Source organism: Lingula anatina, chromosome 5, assembly GCF_051362555.1.
Source record: "Lingula anatina isolate TDL-2025a chromosome 5, LinAna3.0, whole genome shotgun sequence".
Classification (NCBI taxonomy): Eukaryota; Metazoa; Brachiopoda; class Lingulata; order Lingulida; family Lingulidae; genus Lingula; species Lingula anatina.
In genome coordinates, this window is record NC_141771.1 from 5370988 (window position 1) to 5398360 (window position 27373).

Here is a 27373-nt window from a genome sequence, read left to right on the forward strand (position 1 = left end):
TAAGAATACTACCAAGAACTTGGTTATAATATGCAACAAATCGTACAGTTTGTAGGATTTCCCTCTGTTCACCATTCTAAGAGTTCTCAGTGCTACATGTGGGCAGACATTTGTCACCTGTGCATAACTGCATCGTTGATAACCTTCAGCATAAATACGAACAAAAACGTGCCACTCGAACAGTTGAAACTGGCATGAAATGGCCATATTACTTTTATTACTTGGAATAATTTGACAGATGCCTAGACTGAATGTGACACTTAGATTCACAGAAATCTGAATTCATAGATAACCCTTGCCACAGTCTGGCTATTACCTACACTGTAGATATGAATTTTGTATTTTATTTCTCATGGGATTAAAGGAATATTAATGTTTGAACAGAAGATACAAAATGCAAAAGATACAGTAAAAAAATTATTTATCATCGCAAATGCAGTATGTAATTTTAGGTGTCATCATGACTAGGCAATAGAATTTTTCACCAGGCATCTAAAAAATAGATGAAGGTCATTCTTCCCAAGACTTTCAAGGCTCAGTTCATCATCCTTTTAATCAAATTGCCTGGATGTTTCTAAGTTTCCAGAGAAATTTGCTGCTCCATCAAGGGCTGGATTACTGGGATAGACACCCGTCTTTTATGCCCTTGTTTCAATTTTCTCATCCATTAATAGAACAGCATGTGCTTCCTGGTAGGGCTGCAAAAAAGTCATTTAGAACTGCACGTAATTTCAAGATGTATAGCTGAACTCCTGGAAACCACTGGAATTGTTAATGCTGCAGTCTTCCTTGTTGAAGTAAATTATCTGTGGCCAACAGAATGAATAGCTAAATGCCTTGAAATTACAGGAGTTAGTGCACTCGTACTTGCTGAAGTAATGAATCCGTGACTGAAAATCAGTCTTACTTTTTTTATTGAATTTGAACATGTGTAGAGATGTATCCTGAAACAATAGCCTGTAAGTATTTAATATATTGAGGAATGAAGTCTGAAGTTTTAGTTTAAATCATTTTTTTTAATGAGATATTTTGAATTGTTTAAAAAAAGATGTTTGAAAAAGGGAAAGTGTTTGGCCCTTGGAAATTTTATCTGGTTTGGGTAGCTGTATTTTGCTGCCTGTTTTTGAAATGACTATATAATAAATAGCATAAGGGAATGATATGACTTTGACCTCTTACTCAAAGAAATGAAAATAAAAAATAGGTTAACAAATACAACAGGAAAGAATAAAAATATTAATTATTAAGAAACAAAGATACTGAATGGATAAGGAAGAAATAAGTTCTTTATAAAAGGTCTTCTTGACATGTAGAAATTGCCTGTTGTAGACTTTTCTTTACGCAATTCAGATAAATTGGATTTAATTTAGTGAAAAATTGAATTGTAAAAAAAAAAAAAAAAAAAAAATCACCAGAGACACCTTATATGGGACCAATTCCATGTGTGTATATATGTGTGTACATTACTGTTTACATATACTATATTTACTTTTTCAGTTTTATTTCAACTTTCCTCTTTTTCTTTTCCCTCCTGTTTCAGTTGGTCCGCCCTATTATTTCCAGTTTGGGGTCAAGTTTTATGTGTCTGATCCCAGTAAACTGAGTGAGGAATACACAAGGTAAAGTGGGATAGTCCCGCACAGAATCACTTGTAGGCTTCTGATTGGATGGCTGTGTCACATGATTCTGCATGTGCTTGCTTACTGGCTTTGGTCACTCTTGCCACTATTTAAGAGATATCTCTCCCCCCCCCCCCCCCCCCCCAACCCCCAAAAATGTGTTTGTGTATGCTGTTTCACAAGAAATCTTAAATTCTTGATGGCAAACTTGTTTCGACTTTTTTTAAAACTGCTTACAGTCTCAGTGTATGGCTTCTTCCAACCTTTCTCTGTGCTTTGCTCTTTTTACTTAACATCTAATCGGAACGGTTTCATGCGATGCTATGTCTGCCAGCTTTTATAGTTTTAAGCTTGTGCAGGAATGACTACATGGTCCTTCTGCTGTTCTCCAATACCTTGAGCTGAACATGTGGTTATAGCACTTGGTCACATGATCTGTTGCTTGCAAGCTTTTGATTGGCCAGTTCTAGCATTTGACAGTCCTGTTCAGAAGCTTAGTATAATATCATTTTGTCAGTATTCTGGTGATTTGTGTCTTTTTACTGGTAAGCAGGCTGAGTCTTGGAACTGGTTTTTTAAGCCACTCTGTATCATGTGTTAGAAGGTATCTTTGGTCAGTCATGGGATATAAACTTAATTTGAAGTTTTATGGGTGTGGCTCCCAATGCACAAGATGTTTGTATAATTTCATATTGTTCAGTTTTTCTCTGCATAAATGTTTTGTTGTGATTTCTTTAATATGTCTATTCGTGTTACTCTGTGCAAGGCTTTGTTCTTCCACCTTACAGAATATGACAGGTTGCGCCCAAATGTCTAAATGTATGATTGTATTGCTATTATAAACAGAACATGTCCATACCAGTTGATTTGGTTTCATGAATGATAGTTCACCCCATGCATCCACCCCACCCATGTGACCAGGAGACCGTTAACTCTGCCCCCCCCCCTCTATCCCCCCCTCCCCCCTCCCCTTCAACTCCCTTGACTTGCTCTTTTCTTTGCTGTGCTTTCATGCTCAACTTTGCTTTTACACGTTAATTATCAGTCTATCACTGTTGCTTGGTTTTCTTTTTTTTTTTCTTTTTTTTTTTGCTTTTTTTCTTGAAGACAAATGAGTATGAATCTAAGTCTACAAGTAAAGAAATTTAAGTCCATTTGTTTTGCCAAAGAAAATCGTTGCAGCTGTGTTTGATCAATTTAGTATTAAGTTTTTATCTTTTGATCATTTCCATTTCTCCAGCATGTCTGCCGTTTCCCTGTGTTTCAGATACCATTTCTTCCTCCAGTTGAAAAAGGACATATTAGAGGGCAAGCTTGTATGTCCACCTACCACGGCAGCACTACTGGCCAGTTACGCTGTGCAGTGTAAGTAGAGAGAGAGAGAGAGAGAGAGAGAGAGAGAGAGAGAGAGAGAGAGAGAGAGAGGGGGGGGTGAGAGAGAGAGAGAGAGAGAGAGAGAGAGAGAGAGAGAGGGTGTGTGAGAGAGAGAGAGTGAAGGGGAAGATGAAGGAATGAGAGAGAGGGTGGGAGAAGAAAGGGTGGGAGGAGAAAGGTTTGATTAGGAGCAGACAGTAAATAATGTGCACAAATACATGAGATTAGTGCTTGCAGTTACGGTTGCATACTGCAAAAGATATTTTCTTTATTTCACTGTGAGGCTACTTATCACATTATTAAGACATGATATATAAAAAAATTACATCAATTTAGCTCTTTGAATGAGCTAGGTGAGTGTATTCAGCCTGTACTCTGCTTGAATTATTTGATTCGTGTTCTTTTTTATGTGTTCAATAAATTTACGAGTAAGCACCTCATGTTTTCAGCTGAACTTGGCGACTATAACCCAGAGGAACACACAGATGGCTATCTCTCAGAATTCCGCTTCATTCCAAACCAGACGGAGAATTTTGAGAGAGAGGTGTCTGAGTTACACAAGCAGCATAAGTAAGTTTGAGGATGATAAATATCAGGAAAACTGTTACACATTGGTTCATCTGGGTTTGAGCAAGTATATGGAGTATTATACAAATGATGAACATGTACATTTTTGGCTAAGGAAAAAATGTTTTTGTTATTCTTGCAAAATTAGTCATAAATCTAATCAACATTTTTGATTTGTTAAAAAAAATTGTAGCTATTTGCTTAAGGTAGATCGGTCGTTACATGTTCCAACGTTCGAATTTTTTTAAAATTTTTTTTGTTTGAAGAGACACCCAAGTACATTAAAAATTTGCAAAAAAAATTGGGGGTCACCGACCAAATAAGAGAACTAGCCCCAAATATGATACACCCTGCATATCGCACTAGTCCCCATTCAAATCAATGGGAAAATGGGTGTTTTCTCACTAAAGCATTATTTTTTATGACTTTCTGACGTTCGAATTTTTTTAAAATTTTTTTTGTGTAAAGAGGCCTCCAAGTACATTTAAATTTTACCAAAAAAATTGGGGGTCACCGACCAAATAAGAGAACTACGCCAAGTTGAAGTGCGCTACACCCTGCGTGACGCACTAGTCCCCATTCAAATCAATGGGGAAATGGGTGTTTTTCACCAAAACGTTATTTTTTATGATTTTTCTAACGTTTGAATTTAAAAAAAAACTTTTTTGTGTAAAGAGGCATCCAAGTTGATTTTAATTTTGCCAAAAAAGTTGGGGGTCACCGACCAAATAAGAGAACTACACCAAGTTGAAGTGCGTTACACCCTGCGTGACGCACTAGTCGGAAGTCCCCATTCAAATCAATTGGAAAATGGGTGTTTTTCACTAAATCGTTATTTTTTATGATTTTTTTTTTGTTTGTGTGTGTGAAGAGACATCTAAGTACATTTAAAACTTTCATTATGTTTAAAAGTTGAAGTGAGTATACTCAGCTATTTTCAGATTTGTCAAACTGATGAGAGGTGTAAGCCATTAACTTTACAACAAAATTATTGAAGAGAATAATAAGGGAAATACTCATGCATATGAAAATAGTTTATTGCCGTTGTTATTTTTTAATGAATATAACATGAACGTGACATCGTAAACACTGTGTTGTCAAGTAAAATGAAGCGTCTGATACAAAGTATCAAATGCGGCATTCACGTGCATGCTTGCGGTGCGTTCAGTACACTTTGTTTACTCTGAGAAGTCAAGGTCAGAAGTGCACAATTTTTCTGTATAATATAACGCAGTTTTAATTTTGATTAGTGAATTTTCTTCAAGCTGTAGACCCTATGGCCATTTTCTGAACATTTGTATAAGCTACGAAATATTTCTCAGTCCAAATTTCTCTAAGTCCAAATGAGTGGCGTTACGACGCACTTCCGGTTTTCGTCGAAATCTAAACTACAGCAGCACATTCAGGGCGTTCTACCTCAAAATGTACGCAGCCGCTTTGATTGGAATTTACAACACTTATTCTTTACATGACATAGCACCTACGTGCATAATTTGTGAGCTTTAGCTGTCATACATTTTCTAGTGCCAATTCAAATTGGAAAAGGAGCTATGACATCACAAGCAAAATTGATGAGGTCACATGCAGGATTGATGATATCACAAGCAAACTTCCCTGTAATTTCTCTCCTCTTCTCTCTCTCCAGGGGTCAAATGCCTGCAGACGCTGAATATAACTACTTAGACGTTGTAAAGCGATTAGACATGTATGGTGTAGACGTCCACTTGGCGAGGGTAAGGGTAAGCACCACTTTATTGCCTGTAGAAGTAGTAGCCGGTGTGTTTGGGGGTGGGGGGGGGGGGGGGAGGGGTGAATAATACAAATGTTTTAAAATTTTACTAAGACCATTCACGCATGACCTGGAGATTTCGAGTAGTTTAAGCTGTGGGAAATGTGCTACGGTGGCCCTTGTATAACATCGGGCTAAAGCTCTGCATGTGAGCCTTCATGTAACACTAACTAGGAACTAGGGTGTAAAGCTTATATCACGGGAGGGGGGGTGCTTGCTAAGAGTTCTTTACATCATGTATTAAGCCCTGAACCCTGGCCCCTTGTTATAGGGTACATACTATGACCCTTGTTTATCACCTGACTGGCCTGCACTGTATTGTTATCAACTTACACAAGACACTATTTCAAGGCTTAGATCTCCTTAGCTCTTGGCACTAACAAATTATAAAGAGTATTAATTGAGAAAATAGTCATTCTACCTGCAAACTGCACAATATTAAAATGCTTGCACATTTTTGATTTTTGCTCTGCTGTGTTAAGACACGGGTTTTACAACTGTACACAGTGTTATAATATAACCAAAGCTTTTTAATACCATGCACATGACTGTTGTTTGGTTTGGAATTGGTTTGCTGTTTCTTTTCTACTAAAAACAGAGCAAATTTATGTTGGTGATCATTAAAATTTGTTTTTTTTTCATATCCTGAGTTAAGTTATTGCATTTAATATGAAACAAAATACTTAAAGTTAAACCTTCTAGTAAGTGATAGTTTTTTCTTTAAAAAATTGTGAAATTGAAAGTATTAGATATTAAGCTAAAATCATGAAGGCATTAACCCTTTCAAATGTTAAACATGGTGTAGACTGCACCCTAGTTGGTGCCAATAACTGTACGTTCTTATGAATTCTCTATTAGCATAATTTGTTCTTTCTTCAAGCATACATTTAGATCTAGCTGTCTTTGCTGAACTTCACCAATGGCAAAATTGATTGAATATTGATTTTTTTTTTCATCTCTCAGGACCAAAGTAACATGGACATCCAGCTGGGTGTGGCGTCAGCAGGACTGGTGGTTTTTCAGAATAGCGTAAAGATTAATACATTTTCCTGGTGAGTTTTAGAAAAATTTCGGAAGGGATCTTTATTTAAAAAAAAAAAAAAAAATATATATATATATATATATATATATATATATATATATATATATATATATATATATATATATATATATATAAAGATGGTGAGAATAATATGAAAAAGTTGAATTCAGAACAATTATAAAAAAAAATCAAAACAGATTGATCTCCAAGATTTACAGAAAGTATTCATGTGGAATATGGAGAGTTAAAGATTTAGTCAGTGATATTTGGAAAGCAGGTTAAAGGGTAAAGTGAAAAAGAATGTTAAGGTAAATTCATTAACGTAGACTTTAAAAGGAACTTCATGGCAAGGCTAGCGGAATTTGTTCATACTATTTTTATAAAGTTTGCTGGCATTTGAACTGATTTTAAGAGTAAAAAAAATGTTATTGTATGAAAAAAAAAATAGACAAAGTGCTACGCATATAATGCATGTTAAATCAAATCTAAATTGATTTCCTCCCATTTTTTTTTTTTCTCAGGGCGAAAATAGTGAAAATATCTTTTAAAAGGAAACAATTTTTTATCCAACTCCGACGAGAGATAGGAACTAACAATGTAAGTACTGGGAAAGAGAACTCCTTTCAGCTGGAAGCATGCTATGTAACCAGACTGTGGTAATAACTCCTCCTTTTAAAAGGGGCAAAATGTGAATTTTACAAATACTGTATTTCTAAGTCATAATTTATTCAAATAAGAACATTCTTATCGAGTGGTAGCAACAAAATTAAAAAGCAGGGTCTTCAGTTGTTCTCTTCTATGCAGTAAAAACACCACATATTCTATACAGAAATATGAATTTTTTTATTACAAAATTATGTATCTGGAAGTAGGATAAATTTTTGCCCATTGAAAAGATCCAGTAATTACCATAATTCATACAGAGATTTCCTCAGATGACAGTCCCATTAGCACTCTGGCAGAGATTTCAGCTTGAGTACCTAGTTAATGGCCCATTACAGGTGTTTTGATGTCTTAATGCCATTTTAATATTGCAATATACTTGAAAGCCAATTTACCAGTCAGTTCCAACATTAATGCTCCACATAGCTTTCCTGTTCTTTCTTGACTACTGCCTCTCAGTATTGAATATGTTGCCTGATTCCATTTGGAGTCTCAGTGAAAGCCTTAACAGCAGTGCTTTCCCTAGAGAACCATCCTGGGTAATGAAAGGTTGGGGACTTGACTTGCATGGGTGACACTCCCTGTAAAATTGGTGACACCATTACAGGTTCACATTTTGGGCTCACTGTATTCTGAATTCTTTTGCTTCACACAAACTCTTCTGCTTCGCAAATACTCTCCCTCCATGGACTTATTAACTGTTATGATGAAATGATGGTGTATGTGAAGCCTGCTTATTGTGGATTCAAGGTTTTAACACTTGCCTCAGTATAACATCTGTTTGCCATGGTGACGGAAACCCACTCATTGGGATAAATTGGCAATTTGAGGCGTGATTTGTGACTCTGTTGTCATGGTTCCTGTGTCAGTAGTTTGTTTTACTTAAACTTAAATCTTTGAATATCAGGAATTTTTAAATTCCAGCAATAGTCTTTAAATCCATTTACTCTGGTACAAGATTTGTTTTTAATATTTATTAATATGATTGTGTTTCTTTTTATGTCTTCAGAACGACAACATAGACAACCTCATCGGTTTTTACATGACAAGTTATCGGTCGTGTAAAAACTTGTGGAAATCTTGCGTAGAGCATCATACGTTCTTCCGATTACACAAACCCAATCCTCCCATTAAGAAAAAACTTTTGTCACTAGGGTCAAAGTTCAGATACAGGTATGTAGCCTTAGAGACCATTCCCACAGATATTTAGATGGATCTTTCCCCCTGGGGAGTCTCACTAGATTGTTGTCAGGTTAACCAGATTAAATGTCTGCCCCTTCTACGAAAAGCTGTAAAGGGTAATTAACTTTAGTGCACGCTCGGCACCTGGAAGCTGACAGCAATTTAGCGTGAACCCCCAGGGAGTTAGGTCGATCCAGATGGATCGATCTAAATCTGTGGGAACCCAGTCTTAACCTGTTGTGCTCAAGTCTGAGATGTCCTGTGATACTCAAAGCTACAACTGACTGTTGTGAAAAAATTAGATGTGGTGTAAGCACCTGCCTGACGAAAAACTGTTAAAGCAGTATTTTTCTTTTCTTTGGAAGATGAATTGATGGCTATTGTTGACCTGTTTATTTGCAAGATAACCAGTTGCATGCCTTAACAATGAAAATATTTTTAATCTTCACCAGTAAATTTCAAATTAGCTCTTGTTTTCTAGTGGCAGGACAGAATTTCAAACGTTAGAAGATGGCAAAAGAAGAGCAAGGATAGAAAGAACATTTTCCAGGTATTATATCTTGCTCTGTGTGCTAAACCAAAACTAGAAATTATGCTGCTTGTATTTCAAAGGATTTTAAGAGAGAGAGAGAGAGAGGCTTCACAACAAACATATACACAATCTCTTCTCAAACGAATTTCTTGCATTTAGAGAAAATAGCCTTTTTTTGTGGTTTTATATTCTGCAGTGTAGAACATCCATTTCTTTCGTGCCCTGGTTGCATGTCTCCAGCTGGAGAAATAATCCATCTTGGAAGTGTCTGGTTACCAGGTTGATCTGTAGATCTCATTACTTAGAGATGGTGTGGGTGTTGAGGTGTGGTTTGTTAGCAGTGAGAGAGAGAGAGAGAGAGAGATAGAAGGGAGGGGGAGAGAAGGGAGAGAGAGAGAGAGGTAGAGATAGAAAAAGAGAGGGGGGTATATATATATAGAGAGAGAGAGAGAGAAAGAGAGAGAGGAGTAGAAATACAAAAAAAGAGAGAGAGAGAAGAGAGAGAATGGAAGAGAAAGAGAAGAGCCAGAGAAGAAATTGAAATGAGACAATATGCTTCCAAAGATCAATGCTGTAAACATGTCATGTCATGAAAGTGGTAGGATGTATCCCATTGTGGATCTCAAATGTAACAGATATAGTGGCTTTGAAAACCACTTATGCAGAAATCTGTCTGAAAAAGAGCACATTATTGTTTTCTGTAGTTCCTGTGGGAGTACAAAGGCTGATATTAAGGGGCCCGCACACGGTGAGCATTCGGCGCGCGCCACTTGCGTCCAGATGCTCGCGCTCCTCAGCTCCCCGCAAACGATGCGCTCTTTGCTCAGCAGAGATGCCTCCCGGCCTGCCCCTATCGGACGCACCGCGAACTGTGGGATCATGTGATTAAGGAAACATAACATATTTATTTTTTTTCTGAAAGTAATGGCAAATGGTGACCACGTTAATCAATCAGACTAACTATAACTGTGTACATTTTTGTTTACTTCGCTGGAGGCTGCCATTTTTCTTTGTTTCCGGCTACCGGCACATGCCCATTGTTGACATGGCATGAGCAATGGGCGCTTGCACCCCGCACACGCTGAGACATTTGCCTCAAGAGACCAAAAATATCAAACACGTGAGATATTTTGCTAAGCCGCGCGAGAGGCAAAAATCTCACCAAAATAGCCCCGCACACGATGAGAAAACGGCGCAGCACAAGTGGCGCGCGCCAAATGCTCACAGTGTGTGGGCCCCTTTAGACTTTTGTCAACCTGATGTACATACTAAGTGTCTTCTTCTCTCTGTTGAGGTGTGTGTGTGTGTTTTTCCTTATGTAGATAATTTTCTAATTTAATAATAATCTTTATTAAGCACTAAAATGTGTACAAGTTACATTTTACAGGCCCTCTATTCTAATCATAACATCTTTATAAATACAAAATATATATGGAATGGTTATTGGGAAGTGAGTAATTTAATACTGACTAGGGCCATTCCGTGGTAGTTACCAATATTTTGGGTATCCTTCCCAGTAGATAGTATGCTGTGATCTTCCAGTTGCTGACATTGTGTTGTCTCACCTGTAGCATTCCAAGCTGCTGATAGGTTTTATTCCCTTCATGACAGGGTAGGGTAATGCTAATATCTCACACATAATGAGCTGAATAATTATCTTGATACTTTTCTCGTGCATTAAAAGTCGTTATGTTGATTTCAATGGTCTATGGAAATTTAAATTGCTAATTTGATATGACATTTCTTCTGGATGCAATATTCATAGTACGTAACTGAAGATGCATCTAAAGGAGTACTGTGACGTTAGAACCAGTTTGTTGAATTAAAGCTCCGAGACAAGAACAAAGTTAATAATCAAGAATGACCTTGAGCATTTAAGAGGAGTTTGTGAACATTAATGTGGCATGTGATGTTAAAACCTTGTATAACAAATTATGCTAATATAGGTGATACATTTGAGAAAGATAAGCTGGTTTTTTTCTACAATTATGGAGAGTTAAAATAATTTTATCCCTTTAGAATGAAGCATTTGAAGTTGATAATAAAGTCCATGTAGTATTATACCTTAATATTTTGATTATAAAAATAGAGCAGTAAATTTTAGTAAATCAGCAACTAACAGTGAAATTGTTGTTCACCGACTTTTCTTATCCGATTATTAAATAACTGATCTTGATTGAAGATTAAGAAAAAAGAAAAAAAAAAGCGTCTAATTCCAACTATGACAATATCATCTGGCTTGCCTCCCTAACTGGATTACTGTGCTCCAGGGGCTGAGGAATTGCTACTTTCACTAAGCTTATTCCGCCCACAGACTGGTGGAGAGGCTCTCAGGGACAGAATCCAAGTAGCAGTGGAAGTCGAGGAAAGACGCAGCTCCAATTGATACACATGTATTTTTTTATATGACATTGATCAAACTTTGTGGTGTCTCACAAGATATTTTTGAAGTGAGAGTTGTCACTATCAGCTGATATGATTTGATGATAATCAAGGGCATGGGTTGCTTGTTTATTTTTTTTCTTCAAAAGTTTGAGCTGGTCCCTTGTCTTAAATCCATGCCTAATCCACCAAGGTCTAAGCCTTGTGTTAAGAAAGAGGAAGGCCTTTTTTTTTGTCTTAAATATCACATTGATTTACAGGGATGCGTGGAAAACTGGGGAGATTTAAATAGCAGGACATTTTAGCAATTAGTAATGAGGAACAGGTTGCTACGTGTTTCTGACTCCACTGAGAAAAACATACTCTCCGTAGTGCATCAACATGCATGCGCGTGGGCATGCACACAACATGCAGCTAACATGGAAATGTGTACATATTCATGTTCACACACATTTACATTAACACACATGAAAACATTTGCACATGCATACTATAGTGGCCATTAGATAATGTGTGTGTGTGTGTGTGTGTGTGTGTGCATTCATGCATACAGTGATTTCTATTTCAATTCCACATAGAGATTCAGTTGACTGTATAATATCATATTAAATTAACCTCATTACTGAGTCACCACCCATGTCTGGCAGGCTTTCAGTGGGTGGAATTATATCATGACTCCATAATGACAGTAACCTCTTACATCAGCTTACCTCAACCAGGGCTCTGATGACAGCTGGGATGAAATGAGTTTATGTAGGGAGAAAAAATATAACGGTGATAATGCGTGATTATTGTGCCAGATTACGCCAGCCAGCAGTAGACTGTAAATCATTACCATAGCAGTGCCTTGTGATGACAGTGGTTTATAGTGAAGCAGTTACATTGGACATTTATTTGAAATGGATGGTGAAAAAGGTTTTGCATCTTGTGGATTGAACTTATTTCTTTATTTATTCATTTATTTTTTGTTTATTTATTATGTTATATTTATTTTGCTTATTGACTATTATTTTGTTTATTGGTTATTTGAACAAGGTGCAGATGAAAGTTTACTTCTGCAGTATTGGGTTATTTTTTACCACTTTTGTGTAAGTTAAGAAGAGTTGCACACAGTGGAATTTTAATTTACTGAAGTGTAACTTATAAAGCTATGAGAGATTTTAATCTTTTTTTAAAAATGAGTTATGTTGAATTTTTCCTTTAAATTTCCAGGTCACCAAGTAAACGATACGCAAGACGCACTGTAGGTGGCACCACCAGAGATGTGATAATGGACGAAAAGAATGTACTTGACGGATACAGGAACGCACCAGTCAATAATGGACCAGTCAATAACCATGTCAAACAGTCGAGGTCTATGAACAGTACGATAAACTTAACCAGGAATTATGATGGTTATGGAAGGTCACCAAGGTCATCTTTTCAGGATTATAGGCGGAAGAGCAACACGCAGTGGTCAGACAACCAATCAGAGCCAGAGTAAGTGCTTAGCAGTAGCCAATCAAAAATGATAACGAAAGAACACAAATCGTGTATAGTGTTACATAACTGTGCCTGTCTCTGCAACGAGGTTTCTCAGCTTCTGGTTCTAGTAGAGTGATTTCAATAAGATTAGAATATACATAACATTTCACTATAATTTTAGAGAATTAGTCTAGCAATGGAGTACAAACTCCACCCCCCCCCACCCCCCCACCCCCACCCCCACTCCCCTCAAGTTCATAGAAATGGAAGCTACATGGTAAACATGTTATGCCTTTGGTAGCAATTCTCCACACTACTTTATTGATGTTTGGCTTCCATTAGGCGTGATTGGAAATCAGCAGGCAAAGTGCAATTTGATTTCGCTTCTAAACTAATTTCAAGTCTGCCAGAAAACCACGTAATGATGGTTGATTTATCACTGTTTTTTTTTTCCTTTTTATGAGAAATGAAATTCTGATGATAAATGACAGGGAAATAGGTCAGTTCTTCTCACGGAAACTTAAAAAGGCGTGTTCACAATGAAGCCAGGAGAGACGGTTTGTCTCTCCTGGGGATGGTTGGTGTAAATCAATTGTCTGAGGAAAATCAACTTGCCAAAGACAGTTATTATCTCTGAATCTCTCTGCTGGCATTGGTGTCCATTAGTGGGCGGGGCACGTCACTGACCCTTTGGAACAAGGAGATTAGATTTGGTGCAAGTGGTGGGCTCACACTGAAGCTAAATCAGGTGGCCTGTCTGAAAGGTTGACCAAGAAGGGTAGGCCTTAATTCAGTGTGAATGTGACTGTGATTTGATGCACCCAAAATCAATTTTCCGTTGCTTTGAGTTACAAAGCAGACTTTGATGGACTAATTCAAAATCAATAAATTCCCAAAATTTTCTCTTTTAAATAAATAACTTATAAAGATATCCATGTGTCTATCCACATAAAACAAAGAGAAATGAGAGAAATACACATTTAAGCACTGTCAAATGCATTTTTAAAACTTTGAAGATGAAAGTTGTCCTTGATGTTTTTCATTTGGTTTTATCAGAAGAAACTACATTAGGCTGATTTGCCGAAAGGACATATTTATCATGGATATTAGAAATTATGACAGATGTGAAAAAAAAAAGACCAGTGCCTTATAACTCTTCAAAACAGCTAGTGGTCACAGAGAAATTTACACCTACAGATGTCATGTCTTTTCTGATGAAAAGGGAATACCGTTCTTATTTGTCTCATTTGGATGTAACACTTCTCAAGGTCTTGCATTTGCATTTTTTTTCAAAAGCATAAGTTGTCAGATATTACAGTGGCAAATTCAGCAGGGACACAACACGCAGGAATGGTCCTGTTTTTTCTCCAGTTGTAAAATCAATAAGAATCTGTTTTGAAGAAATCCCATCCCTACTTGTCTGTAAAATTATATCAGTTGATGAGACGAGCATGTCTCCTCCAGTTTGGCAAGTTTAACAAAAGTTAATGAGAAGTGCGTGTGGGTTTGTGGTTTGGAAACTCGGTCAATTCAGCAACCCTTGTGGTGTTTTTATTACCTCTGCTTATGGCTTAGCTACTTCGCCCACTTGCATACTACAAAAATTCAAGAGACACTATGGCTAGTTTGAACTAGGTAGGTTACATATGATACAACTGTGGAGTGTTTGCTTTCCTGACGAAGGATGTGTGTGTGTGTGTGTGTGTGTGTGTGTGTGTGTGTGTGTGTGTGTGTGTGTGTGTGTGTGTGTGTGTGTGTGAGAGAGAGAGAGAGAGAGAGAGCATACTTGTACACACACATGCGTGTGTGTTAGTTACGTAGATAGTGTGGGTATGTTAACTGTTTAAGAAGACAGACTTAATGAAACCAAATTTTGAACTATTTAATGTATGGCAGTGATGGGTTATGCATTTTTATTTATTAAGTAATTTAAATTTTAAGCAAATTTCTTTGAGATTAATTTTTTTTCTAAAGCTAGATAACACTCAGTGCCTATTGAGTGACACTGCTGTATTTCTTATGAGTTTGAAAACATACACCCCTCACCCACCCACCCACCCACCCACTGCCTACCCATCCATCCATCCACCCACCCACCCACCCACTGCCTACCCATCCACCCACCCACCCACCCACCCACCCACCCACCCACTGCCTACCCATCCATCCATCCACCCACCCACCCACTCACCCACCCACTGCCTACCCATTCACCCACTCAAACCTGATACTATTACTTCTGTACAGTAATTAACCCCAAACAAACTATATAATAGCAGTAAAGCCTGCCTGGCTGCAAGCCAGAAGAGAAATCAAGGGCACGGCTCAATAGATAGAAATCTTCCATTTGAGATGGTGTAGATATTTTTTTTGATGCAATGTGAGTCTGAAAGCTAGGACTGCTGCCTGACTGGTGATGTGGAAAACCCCAGAGAGAAATCAAGTACATCGCTTACTTCATAGCCGTCTGGTACTAGATGCATTGTTGTCAAATTGTATAAAGGAGTTTGATCTTGGTGGACATTGCTTATACCAAGAAGCCAGTCATCTTGTGTTGTCTTATGGATATTTTGGGGTATGTTCACAAAAAGATCAACTTGGACTGTGGATAGAACACTAAGCAGAGATTCCCGTCATGCGTCAGACGATCAAAGAGGGGGTAGGCTTAATTTTCACTTGTTCACGCTTCTACAGTTCTAGCCATTTGCTGGTCTGGTAACATTTGTTAGTGGGTTTGTAGTCATAACCTATTTCTTGTGTGAATGTGCCCTGAATTCAGCCAGATGTTGGTGTCATTGGGGAGATGACAGTCTCCATTGCTCAGTGTATATGTAGCAGTATGTGAAGACAGATGTGGTAGGTTGTGGTGACACAGGTGATGTATTATAGTTTTATATTTTATAGTGGATTATATGGTTGGACAGAGAAAGAGAGAGAGAGAGAGGAGAGAGAGGAGGGCAAGGCAAGAGAGAGGGAGTGAGAGAGGGGGGAGGTTAAGGAGAGAAGGAGAGGGGCAGGAGAGAGGGATGAGGAGAAAGGAGAGAGGAGAAAAAAAAGAAAAGGGAGAGAAGGAGAAAGAGAGAGAGAGAGAGGAGGGGGTGAGAGGGGAGTCTAGTGGGGGGAAGGAAGAAGAGAGGGGATAGAGGGAGTAATGTTTTATAGTGTGAACGTGAAAGATGACACTCATTAGCATAGCTGAAAAATGACTATCTAATAGAGATAGGAATGATTACTGAGGGGGAAGAATAATTGAGAGACAAGATAAACCCAAGTAGACATAAGACATGGCAGTCGTCATTCCAGCTTAAAGAAGAATTAATGACTTAGTCATCGGTAAAATATATTCCATCCTTATTATTCAAAATTAATAAGTTCATCTGAGTGAAGAGGTCGTCCACTGTCAGTGTGGGCAGAAAGATGAGGCGGGTTTCATTGAATCATCTGTGATCACTTCCTAGATTTCACCACAAGTATTCTCTGATGTTATTTGTAGTTCAATCCATTGATTAATACATCTGTCATAGGACTGGTGGTTATACAGAACCTTGCTTTATGGGATACTATTGGGCTCAGTAAGTAAAAAAAGAAAAAAAAAACATAAATAACAGGATTTATTGTCAATTTCACATAACATTATAAGGCAATTAATTTTTTTATAGATTGATTGATCGATTTTTGGACTAGGCAGATATACAAAGGAAGTTTATCACAAAATTGAATTCTACTAAGTTGTGGTAAATGACTTCTTTGTATATTGTTATCAGCTACCAAATTACCATAACTTGGGTTGTGCTATATTCAGTATGTTCTAATTACTGTATTCTCCACTGGTATATAGTGGGTGTATGTATATGTGCAGTACAAGCTGGGATCATCATGTCTCCACAGCTGTGATATACTGAGACATAGATACTCCCACAGTTACTTGTGCAAGATGTCGGGCCGAGTTCACACGTTTAGAATTTTAACTGCGTTTAAACCAGCAGTGTGCCAGCTGTAAAGCGAGTGGTACCTTGCAGTCATCCATTTGCTACTCTCAGGGACGGATTGAGACCGTATTCTGGGTCTTCCCGATAACTGTCAGATTTTTAAGTTAACATTGACAGGTGTCTATTTTTTTCTGTCTAAAGACGGTCAGAAATGGAAGATGGATCAATATACCGGATCCACCCCTGACTGTGATGGAAGTTAAATAACATGAAGATAAAACTCAGTAAATACTAAAATGTTTGTAGTCATTGAGGGATTTCTGCAGAGTTCTGTAAACAGTGGGCAGGTTTCACAGATTGGCTATAGTCCCAAAATAAATCTAAATTTTCAGACCCAACATTAGGTCTACTTCTGTTCAAGGTAAATAATTATAGGTACTGGTCTAAATGATAAGCCATGTCTCTCTTGTTACAAAACAAGTGCAGTTTATTATTTATGTAGACCACAACTAATTTATCTTGTGGAAAAAAAATTGGTGACAGTGCTTCAAACAGTTTCCTGGTAATCGATCTTTCAACTGGTGAAACAGGCCTCAGATAGGCAATTTCTGATTGGTTCCCTGTTTGATAACACTCGGAACTACTCGGATGTCTCCGCACTCGACAATAACCTCGGACGTAATACGGAGGCAGCCATATTTGATTGTTGATTGTTGGGAAGGAACTACTTTCAACCTCGCGCTAATTTAAACCTAATTCTTTCAACGCCTGTATCTATTTATCCTTTAAATCAAACTCAATCCTAATGCATTGTTTGGCAAACTGTAGATTATCATAAAAATCAGGGGTATTGACAGCCATCTTTATGAGCAGAATAATTGATTGAGTGAGAAGGCATTTCCGGCGGACAAAATGCATGGATTTGATGCATATTTCTCCGCCTATCACATCCGAGGTTAGTATGGAGCTTGCGGAATGAGCTGAGGATTGCCGATTGGTTTGATAACTTAATATATGACTGGTTCCCTGTTTGTTCATTCCAGTGAGGGAGGATTTGTTCCACCAGTGCCAGCTAAGATGCAGGATTACTATCTAGATGAAAATACTAGTATGTCCCAGCAGTCCTTTGAGCTGCCCGATTACCATGAATTTGTGGTGAGTACAGATTTATTTTTCCTTCATATTGTCTCTCTTGTCTCTCTATTGACTGTGTCGATGTCTTTATCCATAATACATATTTCTTTTTCAAAATATAATAACCAGTTGTAACATTGCCCACGTCTACATACCTACCCTCCAAACTCGCTTTAGCCATGACACCTTTTTCTTATACATATTTGCTTCAAATTGTACGTGTCTTATTCACATTTGACTGAGTTTATTGCCATCATACCCTATGTGAAGTTAAATGCAAGGCGACCCTAGGATTCTTTCAAGGATTCTTTCAAGCAGGGTTCTGTATATTTTGTTTCTTTAAATGATTTATGCGCTCATCATTGTTTTGCATTTCAAGAACTTTTTGAATAATAACTGTTAGTTTATCATTGGTGTGCCTGTGTAGTACTACACATGGTTATATATTGACATTCTTTTCATCTTTTATTGTGTGTTTATTTGACTTTTCTTAGACTGTGCTGATGTTCTTATAAATATTATGGTTTTATATTGATATAGAAGGTTTATGACATATGTGAAAATATTTATTGGTTGTTCGTATCATTGATGTTTTTTCCAGTTCCCCGTTCTCTTTCAGCTGTTGTTAAAATGGTGTGTATGATTTGTATGTTCTCTTGACATGTGATTGGTAATGTTCTGAGTGAAGGAGAATGAATCACTGGTGTGTGTGTCATCAGGTAGAATGGATTTTTTGCTCACTTTCAATTTTTTTTTTTTTTTTTTTTTTGTTGTTGTTGTTGTTGGAGAGGTATGAGCTGAGACTTTCACTTGAAATACAAAATGCTATGCGTCGGTTGTTTCCTGATGTATCTTCAAATAAATGTAATTAACTGTTGAAAACATGCAATCAACATTTTACTTCGCTGTCAATTTTTTTTTTCTATAATCATTGTGGCCCTAATATTGGCCACACCCAGCTGTCATTTTGTCATAAATTATAACATGTTACTAAGGCAACACAGAATACAAAGTACTAATTTCTCCATATATGAAAACATACCATCAGCAGTAAATACTGGCATACTTATTGTATGTTTTTTCGGGACTTTTTTAATTAAACTGTTATCTACCAAAGTAAAGTACCCCAGCTGTTAATCCTATTCTGTCACAAACAAGACACCTTCTTGTATGGACTTATTACTATAATTTTCCTGGTCTGGTAGTTTTGACTGGTCAAGATGTTTGAGACTGGCTTTCAAGCTTTGTGGCTACTTCACAGTCATTAATTAGTGTTATTATCATGTTATGACTTTGATATTATAGAGTTGGTCTTTAAAGACCACATAACACACTTGCATGGGTAAAAAAAAATAATAATAAAACTTAGCTTATATGCTGAAAGACTATGGTTGTAACTTGTCTTCTTGTTATCAGATATTTTTATTTACTTTTATGATGTTACTTATTCCTTTCCGTCAAGATGTTACAATTCAAGAGTGAGTGGCCAAATCAAGAAGTATAGAATCCTTTTTATTTGCATATTACTATAATTTTACTGGTCAAGCAATTATAAGTTGGACATCCCTGTGGCTATTTCAAATAAAGTGTTGATGTTATCATGGGTATTTAGGTTGTCCAGTGGTACCAGTAAAGGTAGAGCACAGGTTGGTACCTTGTTTTGAAAGTTGATACACCTGTCTGTGGACATGATTGAGAAAAGGTGGATCATCTAATTCTGTGGTATTGTAGTTATTACGACAAAGGGTGGGAGTACAAAAGTGTTATTAAATTGAGTAGGAGGAATGTTGAATGCTTGGTGCATTATCTGTTAAGGTGACCGGCAATCAATGTGACAGAAGGCCCTAGGGGTGATATAACAATCAAAATATCACATTCACAGGTATGTGGCTGACTTGGTGGAATGTTTAGAAATGACCGCATTGACCAGCTTACTGACTGTTTGACTTCAGTTAAGTCACCAGTACAAAGTACCACTTGACCTAAGAGTGACCAATATGCTTATGCTATCACTTCTGCTTTTTTTTTTTTTTTTTTTTTTTTTTTTTAACCAGAATTTTAGCTTGAAGAAAGAATAAAGCAGTCCATGTTTTGCTTTGAAAAGTGAATTCTGTGTTTCAGATGTTGCATGCTATCTGCTCTACAAGAAACTTGAATAGTAGGAAAAAGGGTATAAAAATGACATATATTTTCCCTTTTACCCCTGTACTTCAGAAAATCAGAATATGGACATGTCCTTAAAAAGGAGCTTTTAAAAATCAGTTACCCAGAATTATCATTTTTCTTCAAAAATTATTTCATGTTTCAGCCAACATCGCCATTCACAAGAAATAGAAGCTTTGTGAAACATTCTCCCCGCCTGCTCCACTATAGGCCTTCCCTTCCCAGGATGCCTTTCAGACCCCCCATGGTGCCTGTCACCAGAGGGCGCCTCTGGCAGCTGGGCAGACAGCAGGTGATTACAGCACTGGATTGTGTTAGTTGAGCACTCTGCAGTGTGGTAGTTGAGACTGCTGTGGAGATCATAGAATAGCTACCACAATGTATGTGCATACCATACTCATGCTGAAATCTCCATTGGCCTTTAGCTGCTTGAATGAGATGATACTGATGTAGATTTTGCAGAATTTTTTTAAGGAATATAATTTGGTTGCGCTCTCACTTAGTTGCTGTTTTGCTGCTTGTTTGCTTTGTGGTTTATAATGACGGTTGGTTTTGTAACTTGTCACTTACCCCTCCTCCCCTTTGCCTTACCCTTCCACTCCCAGGTCATTTTATATATAGAATCACATATAGAATCCCTACCTCCAATCTTTTATGTCTGGAATCACATACAGAATCCCCCCCCCCCCCCCCCCCCCGTCCCCTTTTCAGACATTTGTCATTTTTTAATTGAGACCAGATGCAAGTTTATTCTGAGACACGGCTTGAGTTAATGACATAAAGTGGTGTGACATTCTTTCCCCCTTTTACACCTCCCACTTCAATCTGTGCCAAGCTTACAGACACTGTCACTCTGTTAAAGAACATACCAAAGCCAATAAGGAATTTGAAAGGATACAGATGGTAAATCCAAACCTGCCTTATCTAGAGTAGAGCAAGGGAAAACTTCAAAGGAATGATCTCACACGTGTACCTTGTTAGCACAGGTGTTTTCCCTGCATTGCTCAGTGATTGGATCAAGGGCGTTACTAGACCTTGTAGCTGCTTTGTCATGGGTCCTAGACACACGTTTTGGAGTGTTTTTTGGTTTTCAGTATAACCCATATTATGTGCTGTGCGTGTTATTTTGGGTTTGTTTTACTAATGAACTTGTTTATCCTGGCATAATGCTATAATGTGGTGTCATGTGGTATGATAATAAAGAGGAAGGATCTGATGCACAGTATTAAATGTTTTATATTTTAATATGTTATATCACCTATTTTATTGTGTTGCCTTTAGGTACAACAAGCTGATTGATCTGAAGAAATTTTGTATTATGTACATTGCGGATTCAATCTTTGTTTTCATTTTTTTTTTTTCACACTCGTATGTCCTTCAAAGCAAACACTGCATGTATTTTTTTATCGATCTTAAAATGTGTGTATGTGTGTGTGATAGGCATGACACAAGCATGACAATTACAAATGTTCTGCATCTGCTACCTTGTACCTTTATTTCAGGCTTAAAAAGAATTGAATTCACAACTTTCTTTTTCATGGCAAATTTACTTTTGAGCAAATTAACTGAGAAAATGTCTTTAGAGGATGGTACATGTACATTTTTCCTCCACAGTTGAAGTGGTTATGCCACAGATCAGCCGAGGACATGATATATTCCCAGTACTTGCTGACCCCTCAAGTCTCTCTTTTCATCAGTGACCTTTGTCCTGTGACCTTTGACCTGTCCTGGTTATACCTGTGCACACCTGTTCACAGTTATAAATATAACAAGATCAGCTCTACTGGTTGACAGTGCCGTTGTAACAATATAACAATGATACTGGTGTGAGCTCTTACGACCAGACATTGATAGCGCTGTTTTGGAGGGCACAACCTCTTCTTTTGTGTCCGTAAAATCCTTCAGACAAATGTAAAATCTTTTAGACCAACTGAAGAATAATTGACCAAGCAAACATGTTTTTCTTCTTTAGGTGGCTACATTTTTTATACAATGGAGGGCTGAGTTGATAATTGGCTGTACTGTAGATTGGAAGTATTGTGTGTAGAGTAATTGGTGCGCCAACCTTGTAAATATTGTCATACATAGATTGGATTATTGTAGTGGAAAGTAATTACATTTGGAAGTGTGGGGTTGTGATTCAGTAAGATCAGGAGTGTGGGTTTATGTTCTGATGTATCCTATGTCACTATGTGCAAAAGCAATGTTGTTGGCAGTGTGTGTGTGATCTCTTTTCTGTTAGATGGTGCCAGAAGTCGATAAGAGTATGTCTAGTATTTATATAAGTTTTGCTATTTTACTAGAATATCCCTTGTAATGGAAATTGATCACTGATGATCTGTGATGTTTGTTTTATGTAGAAACATGTAGCAGTAGTTTTTTTTTCTTTTCTTTTTTTTTTCTTAGAAGATTTGGTCAGATTTGAGATCTCGTTCTGAACGTAAAACTATACTTACAAATTCTGAACCTTTTTTGGACATGGAAGGGGGGGGGGGATTTAGGCTTCGTTCACATGGAATGTCTATTTTCTAAAAATCTATTTTCTATTCGCGCTATCTTATGATCACGGTCTGTGCCCTGAATATCCCGCCGCGTAATTACTGGCAGCGCGAGCCAGTTACTTATAGTGACTTACGTATAGTAACTGGCTCGCGCTGCCAGTAATTACGCCGCGGGATATTCAGGGCACAGACCGTGATCATAAGACATACCGCGAATAGAAAATAGAATTTAGAAAATAGACATTGCATGTGAATGATGCCTTAAACTATATTTGTCACTAAATTGGATGAAATTGCGACAAATTTGGTGGCATATTTTGCTGTGGTCAACTGGAAACAGTGACAGTTCATTTGTTTCAGTATTTGTCAACACTGAGCTGAATAATGGGAACAAGTTTAGGGACAATTTTTTCACTGGCCGGGGGACAACGATAACATCCTTTGTCAATAGATTTGCTCGGATTTGCAGACATTTGTTAAGACCGACAAGAGACAATAATACACCTCTTTGTCCCCCAACCAAATTTGACCAAATTTGTAAACAGTTGTGTGAATTAGGGACCGAGTTTTGCGACATTTATGTTGTTAAGAGTGGGGCACACAGTATGATGTGTTCCGCGTCATTGAAGAGAATGAAAGGCAAATATTTTCTTATTGTTGTGTGCTGGGAGGGTTAGAATAGCAGTGGGCTGCTAAACATGCTTACTTTCACAACCACTACAATGCTAGGCTGATGAAGGAACTGTATCAGATCAGGACGGTTGTTCAGTAAACGGAAAAGCAAATAACAGGTCTCAGTTTGGGTTTTTTACATCATCGTCATCAGAAAGTGGGAGTTTTTCATCAATAACTACATTACTCTAGCTGGGTACTTGATCACGTAACAGTTGTGTGAGGTTAAATTTGAGATTTGAGTTCTGTTTTTATCACCATCATCAGAAAGTAGAGAAAAGTGTAAGCTTTATCATCCTATAAAGAACCATATCAGATGATATTGACAGATCTGTTGTACCGAATAGGAGATTTGCTGAATCAAATAACCATCATTGTTGTCATTGTGATCATTATCGGAAATTGGGGGTCGACGCCGGGGCTGTGTTTGTCCCAGATTTATTCCAGACAGCGGGAGGAGTGAAAGCGGAACAACCTCGGTCAGATTAGAGAAAGCTTTGATCTTTTGTGAACACCACAACAAGAGCAGAGATTCTAAGCTTTTGTGTATAAGAAACAGGAAAAGATGTATTTGTTGATAGAAAAATACAAGGGCTGAGATAGCTTTTATTGTGTGTGTGTACAGACACAGAGCCACTCACTCATTGCCGAGTCTATCTGATAGATATTTCAGACAAAAACACACAAATATAGACACTGTGACCAGAAGACGAGAGGTTGACACAGGAGTCTCATATTCCTCACTTGAGACACAGTATTAAAGTACCTCCCGACTGTATTGATATTCTTATTGAACCCAGCCTAGGCAGTATTCTACCCCTCCAAAACACTGCCTGCCACACACTGGGTGATCAACAAGGCGCCAGGATCAATAGTTTTACCAATGAGTTGATTGCTGAGATTTATTGTGGATTTTGACACAGGATGTTGGGCATTTTGAGGTTCTATGGTATGCTTGCATACACCACCAGATATAAAGTAAGTGTGGGCTCATTGGGGTGAGTATTAAGGTTTATATAGTGATAGGGAAGTTAGTGATAGTTGAGGAATAGTAACTGTCTTATTTATTTTTATTTACTTTTTCTCTCTCTCTCTCTCTCTCTCTCTCTCTCTCTCTCTCTCTCTCTCTCTCTCTCTCTCCTAAACTTTATCTGAATTTCTACTCTATGTCACAATGTGAATGAGCAAGCAGTTTTAGGTCCTTTTATATTTAAATTGTACTACTTCTGTAATATGTGAATGCCACCAAATAGCTTTATTTCCGAAACATGCTTGAAAAAAAAAGGCAAAAAGAAATATTTACACAACCTTTGTTGGATGAGGTTAAAGGTATGATGTGTAACCTTACATGCAGTTCAGATTCATAAAATTTTTAGGGCGCACAGATCATTTTGTTGGCAACACGTTAAAAAAAATTGAAAAGAAAACATTTGTGCAGCCTTTACAATGTGGGCCTAAAGTTTTCCACCTGGGTATATTATTTACCAGTAAAAGGAAGGAACAAATCCATCAAAGCCAAGTCAATAAGAAAACTGAACCAAGGCTTGGGACAGACAAGATTCCGTAAATATTTTCTTTACAATTTTTGGGTGATGAGGGGTGACTTGCATCTGGAGGGGGCTGGTAAGATAAATAAATAAGTCATCTTCTGTTTTGTGCTGCTGTTTGGAAAGTCGTGCCACCCAAGAAAGCTGACTCTTTAGTGGTAAAATCTGATACAGGTGGATTGATGAAGATAGAGTTTCCCAGTTGACTCGGCTCCTTTATTTGTTGTGGAGTTTGAAAAGGAGTAAGCACTTTAGAAAGGCAATTTGTGTGGCAACTTTTTATGAAGATTTACTGTGGCCATTAGACCATTTTATTATCATAACTAATGTTTCCAGTCAGGGTGGATTTAGCTAACTCTCTACAACCTAACTCATTCAGCTTTAGGAATACAGTGAGCTCTCTGTAGGAAGCCATTTTTACCTCTGAGTCTGTAAAAAATAGTATCAGGGGGAGGACATATTTTAGTAAAGATCTACCTTTGAATAAAAACAATTTAATAAAGATAGTAACCCCTTGGAAAGTAGTGCAAAAAAGAGATCAAAGTGAAATTACCCCTTAGAAAAATTTTATATGAAAAATTGATCACTGTCAGAGAGAAATTATTTACCCTCTCCCCCCCTCCCAGGTCATTCCCTGGCTACAGTCAGTGGTCAGCAGGTGCTTTATTGGATAAGGGTCAGTCTGGTCAAGTGGTCAGTCAGTATGTTAGGCCTGGTCAGTGAGGTAACGGGGCTATGTCAACATATATAAACAGTATCAGTGTGAAGTGGGGAAAGAGGGCAGGGAGAGGGGGGTGGGGGGGGGGGAGGCACATGTCAGACTAGTTGATCTAATGTTATGGATGAAATGAGGTTTGGACTGGATACAGTTTTAGGGAAATCTTTCCCTTGTTTAGCCCGATTAAGCAAGGAATTTGAAATAAATTTGATGAAGTAGGCTAGTTTGTTATTTTTCCTTACTATTAGCGTGTTATCTAGATGCACATGCCCATATTTTGCTGTTTATCCAACCTGTGTTGCATGTAATTCTGTTGTTTTGAGAGGAAAATTGTTGTTTTGATGAGAATTTCATAGTTTTTATTAAAAGTCTGAAAATTTACAGTATTTTCTGGAAAACCAGTAAACTGATACAAATAAAGGTAGAAATTAAGTGTTAGGGAAAGCCACATCAGTGAGGTCATTTTATAACCAATAAAATGATTAGAAAGAGGAAAAGCTTGCAGCTGCCAGACTGGCGAAAATGGAATAGAAAGAAAACTGCAATTTGATGTACAACTAATGACAGTAACGGATGATACCGAAATGAAAAGCTTTCAGTTGTCAGACACATCTGAATAGAGAGAAAGAGATGATGTTCCAGCATGTTACACAAGAACAGAGGCAAAAAATTCTTGAAAAGGAAAAGCTTTCAGGTGCAAAATGTGCTGAAATGAGAAATAATTGCTATTTTCACTTAGGTTTGGTAATTGGGCTAGCTATTTCTGTTGTGTTTGACTCACAGTAATGGTAGTTGCCATGGTAATGAATTACTCTAACAGATACCTGTTGTGAAAGACAATTGAAGCTGATACAAGTGAAAAAACTGAAACTTTTGATCAATAAGCGATGTGTATTTTTTTGTCTAGTAAGGATGGTTATTCTTTGGGAAAGAGTGTGTGTGTGTGTGTGGGGGGGGGGGGGGGTGAAGTAGTAAAAAGGAAAAAAAATGTGAAATTAGACAATTTTTCAAAAATCTAATATCTTGAGCTTACATTGAATTTTGAACTTACTGGTGCTTTTGACATCTTTACACCCAGTATTAACAGTAACTAATACTGATAGGTACAGAGCCCTGGTTCTGAGACCAGCGAAACCACGCACGCAATCACGCTATTGTGTGTGTTAAAAGATCAAAAGGATTGGGACTGAGTCAACATCTACCATCAGTACGTGACATGTGACAGAGACAATAGACGTTGTCAGTAACAAGATGTCACACCTCACGCGCCCGGCACAGGTGTCCTGTTATCAGCCACAGAGATCTCAGATTATAACAGATTTCACTGTACAAATGATAACACACCTGGGTCCCCGGCTTCACAAAGGAACTGGAGGCCATAGTTTGTGTGCAGCTTTAGTCTGATGTTGGAGTGGTCTGTGATTTCAATCCTGATAATTCATCATCATTCAAAACAGATAGCATTTATATTACTTTAATTTAATTAAATTTTATGTTATGTTTTATTTTTTTGCATTCATCCATTCTGTGTGTGTGTGTGTGTGTGTGTGTGTGTGTGTGTGTGTGTGAAATGGGCCGATGTTGTCATCTATTTGGACCACTGTATTATGTGTGAATCTAGTGAATGACTAAAACAAGCAGATATCTGGAGGAGAAATTGCCGGCGAGTGTTGAATTATAACACTATAGTGTGATGTGCACACATTATAGCGTACAGCATAATATGCAATTCACATCAAAGAGGTGGAAAATTACTGACATGGTACAGAGCTTTCTGAAGATAATTTATTACAGAACTTGAACAAATTTGATTCATTGCATGTTAGTATATGCAGTGCCTTTATGGTGATATTTAGAAAAACTATTCCAAATTTTCATATATCACTATGAATACAAACAGTTTTGACAGCTGACTTTGTGCTTATAATTTCTAACTTTAGGGAGCCACCCCAAGCCCTGCTTTGTCCCACCCACCCCCATTGTAACCATGGCGACATGTGGTGCTAGATTGGCTTCCTCTTTTGTAATCACATGATCTGTCATTATAACACACACACACACACACACACTGTAACGTTTGCCCAGGTGAATATGG

At 37.6% G+C, this 27373-nt stretch overlaps 1 protein-coding gene across 7 annotated transcripts in view; it reads left to right on the plus strand.

Annotated features, from left to right (window-relative positions):
• The window catches only part of LOC106162742 (tyrosine-protein phosphatase non-receptor type 4), an 86790-nt gene that overhangs the window by 26218 nt on the left and 33199 nt on the right, over positions 1-27373 (plus strand). For 4 of the 7 annotated variants that reach the window (XM_013540143.2, XM_013540152.2, XM_013540151.2 and 1 more), the window contains 9 exons: positions 2887-2984; positions 3443-3563; positions 5206-5299; positions 6313-6401; positions 6913-6988; positions 8064-8227; positions 8718-8786; positions 12363-12629; positions 17587-17698. In XM_013540143.2, coding sequence (XP_013395597.1) covers positions 2887-2984; positions 3443-3563; positions 5206-5299; positions 6313-6401; positions 6913-6988; positions 8064-8227; positions 8718-8786; positions 12363-12629; positions 17587-17698 — 1090 coding nt within the window. Of the gene's footprint in view, positions 1-1540; positions 1620-2886; positions 2985-3442; positions 3564-5205; positions 5300-6312; positions 6402-6912; positions 6989-8063; positions 8228-8717; positions 8787-12362; positions 12630-17586; positions 17699-27373 lie in introns of all 7 variants that reach the window. The other 3 variants (XM_013540154.2, XM_087013888.1, XM_013540150.2) reach the window with 2 other exon arrangements.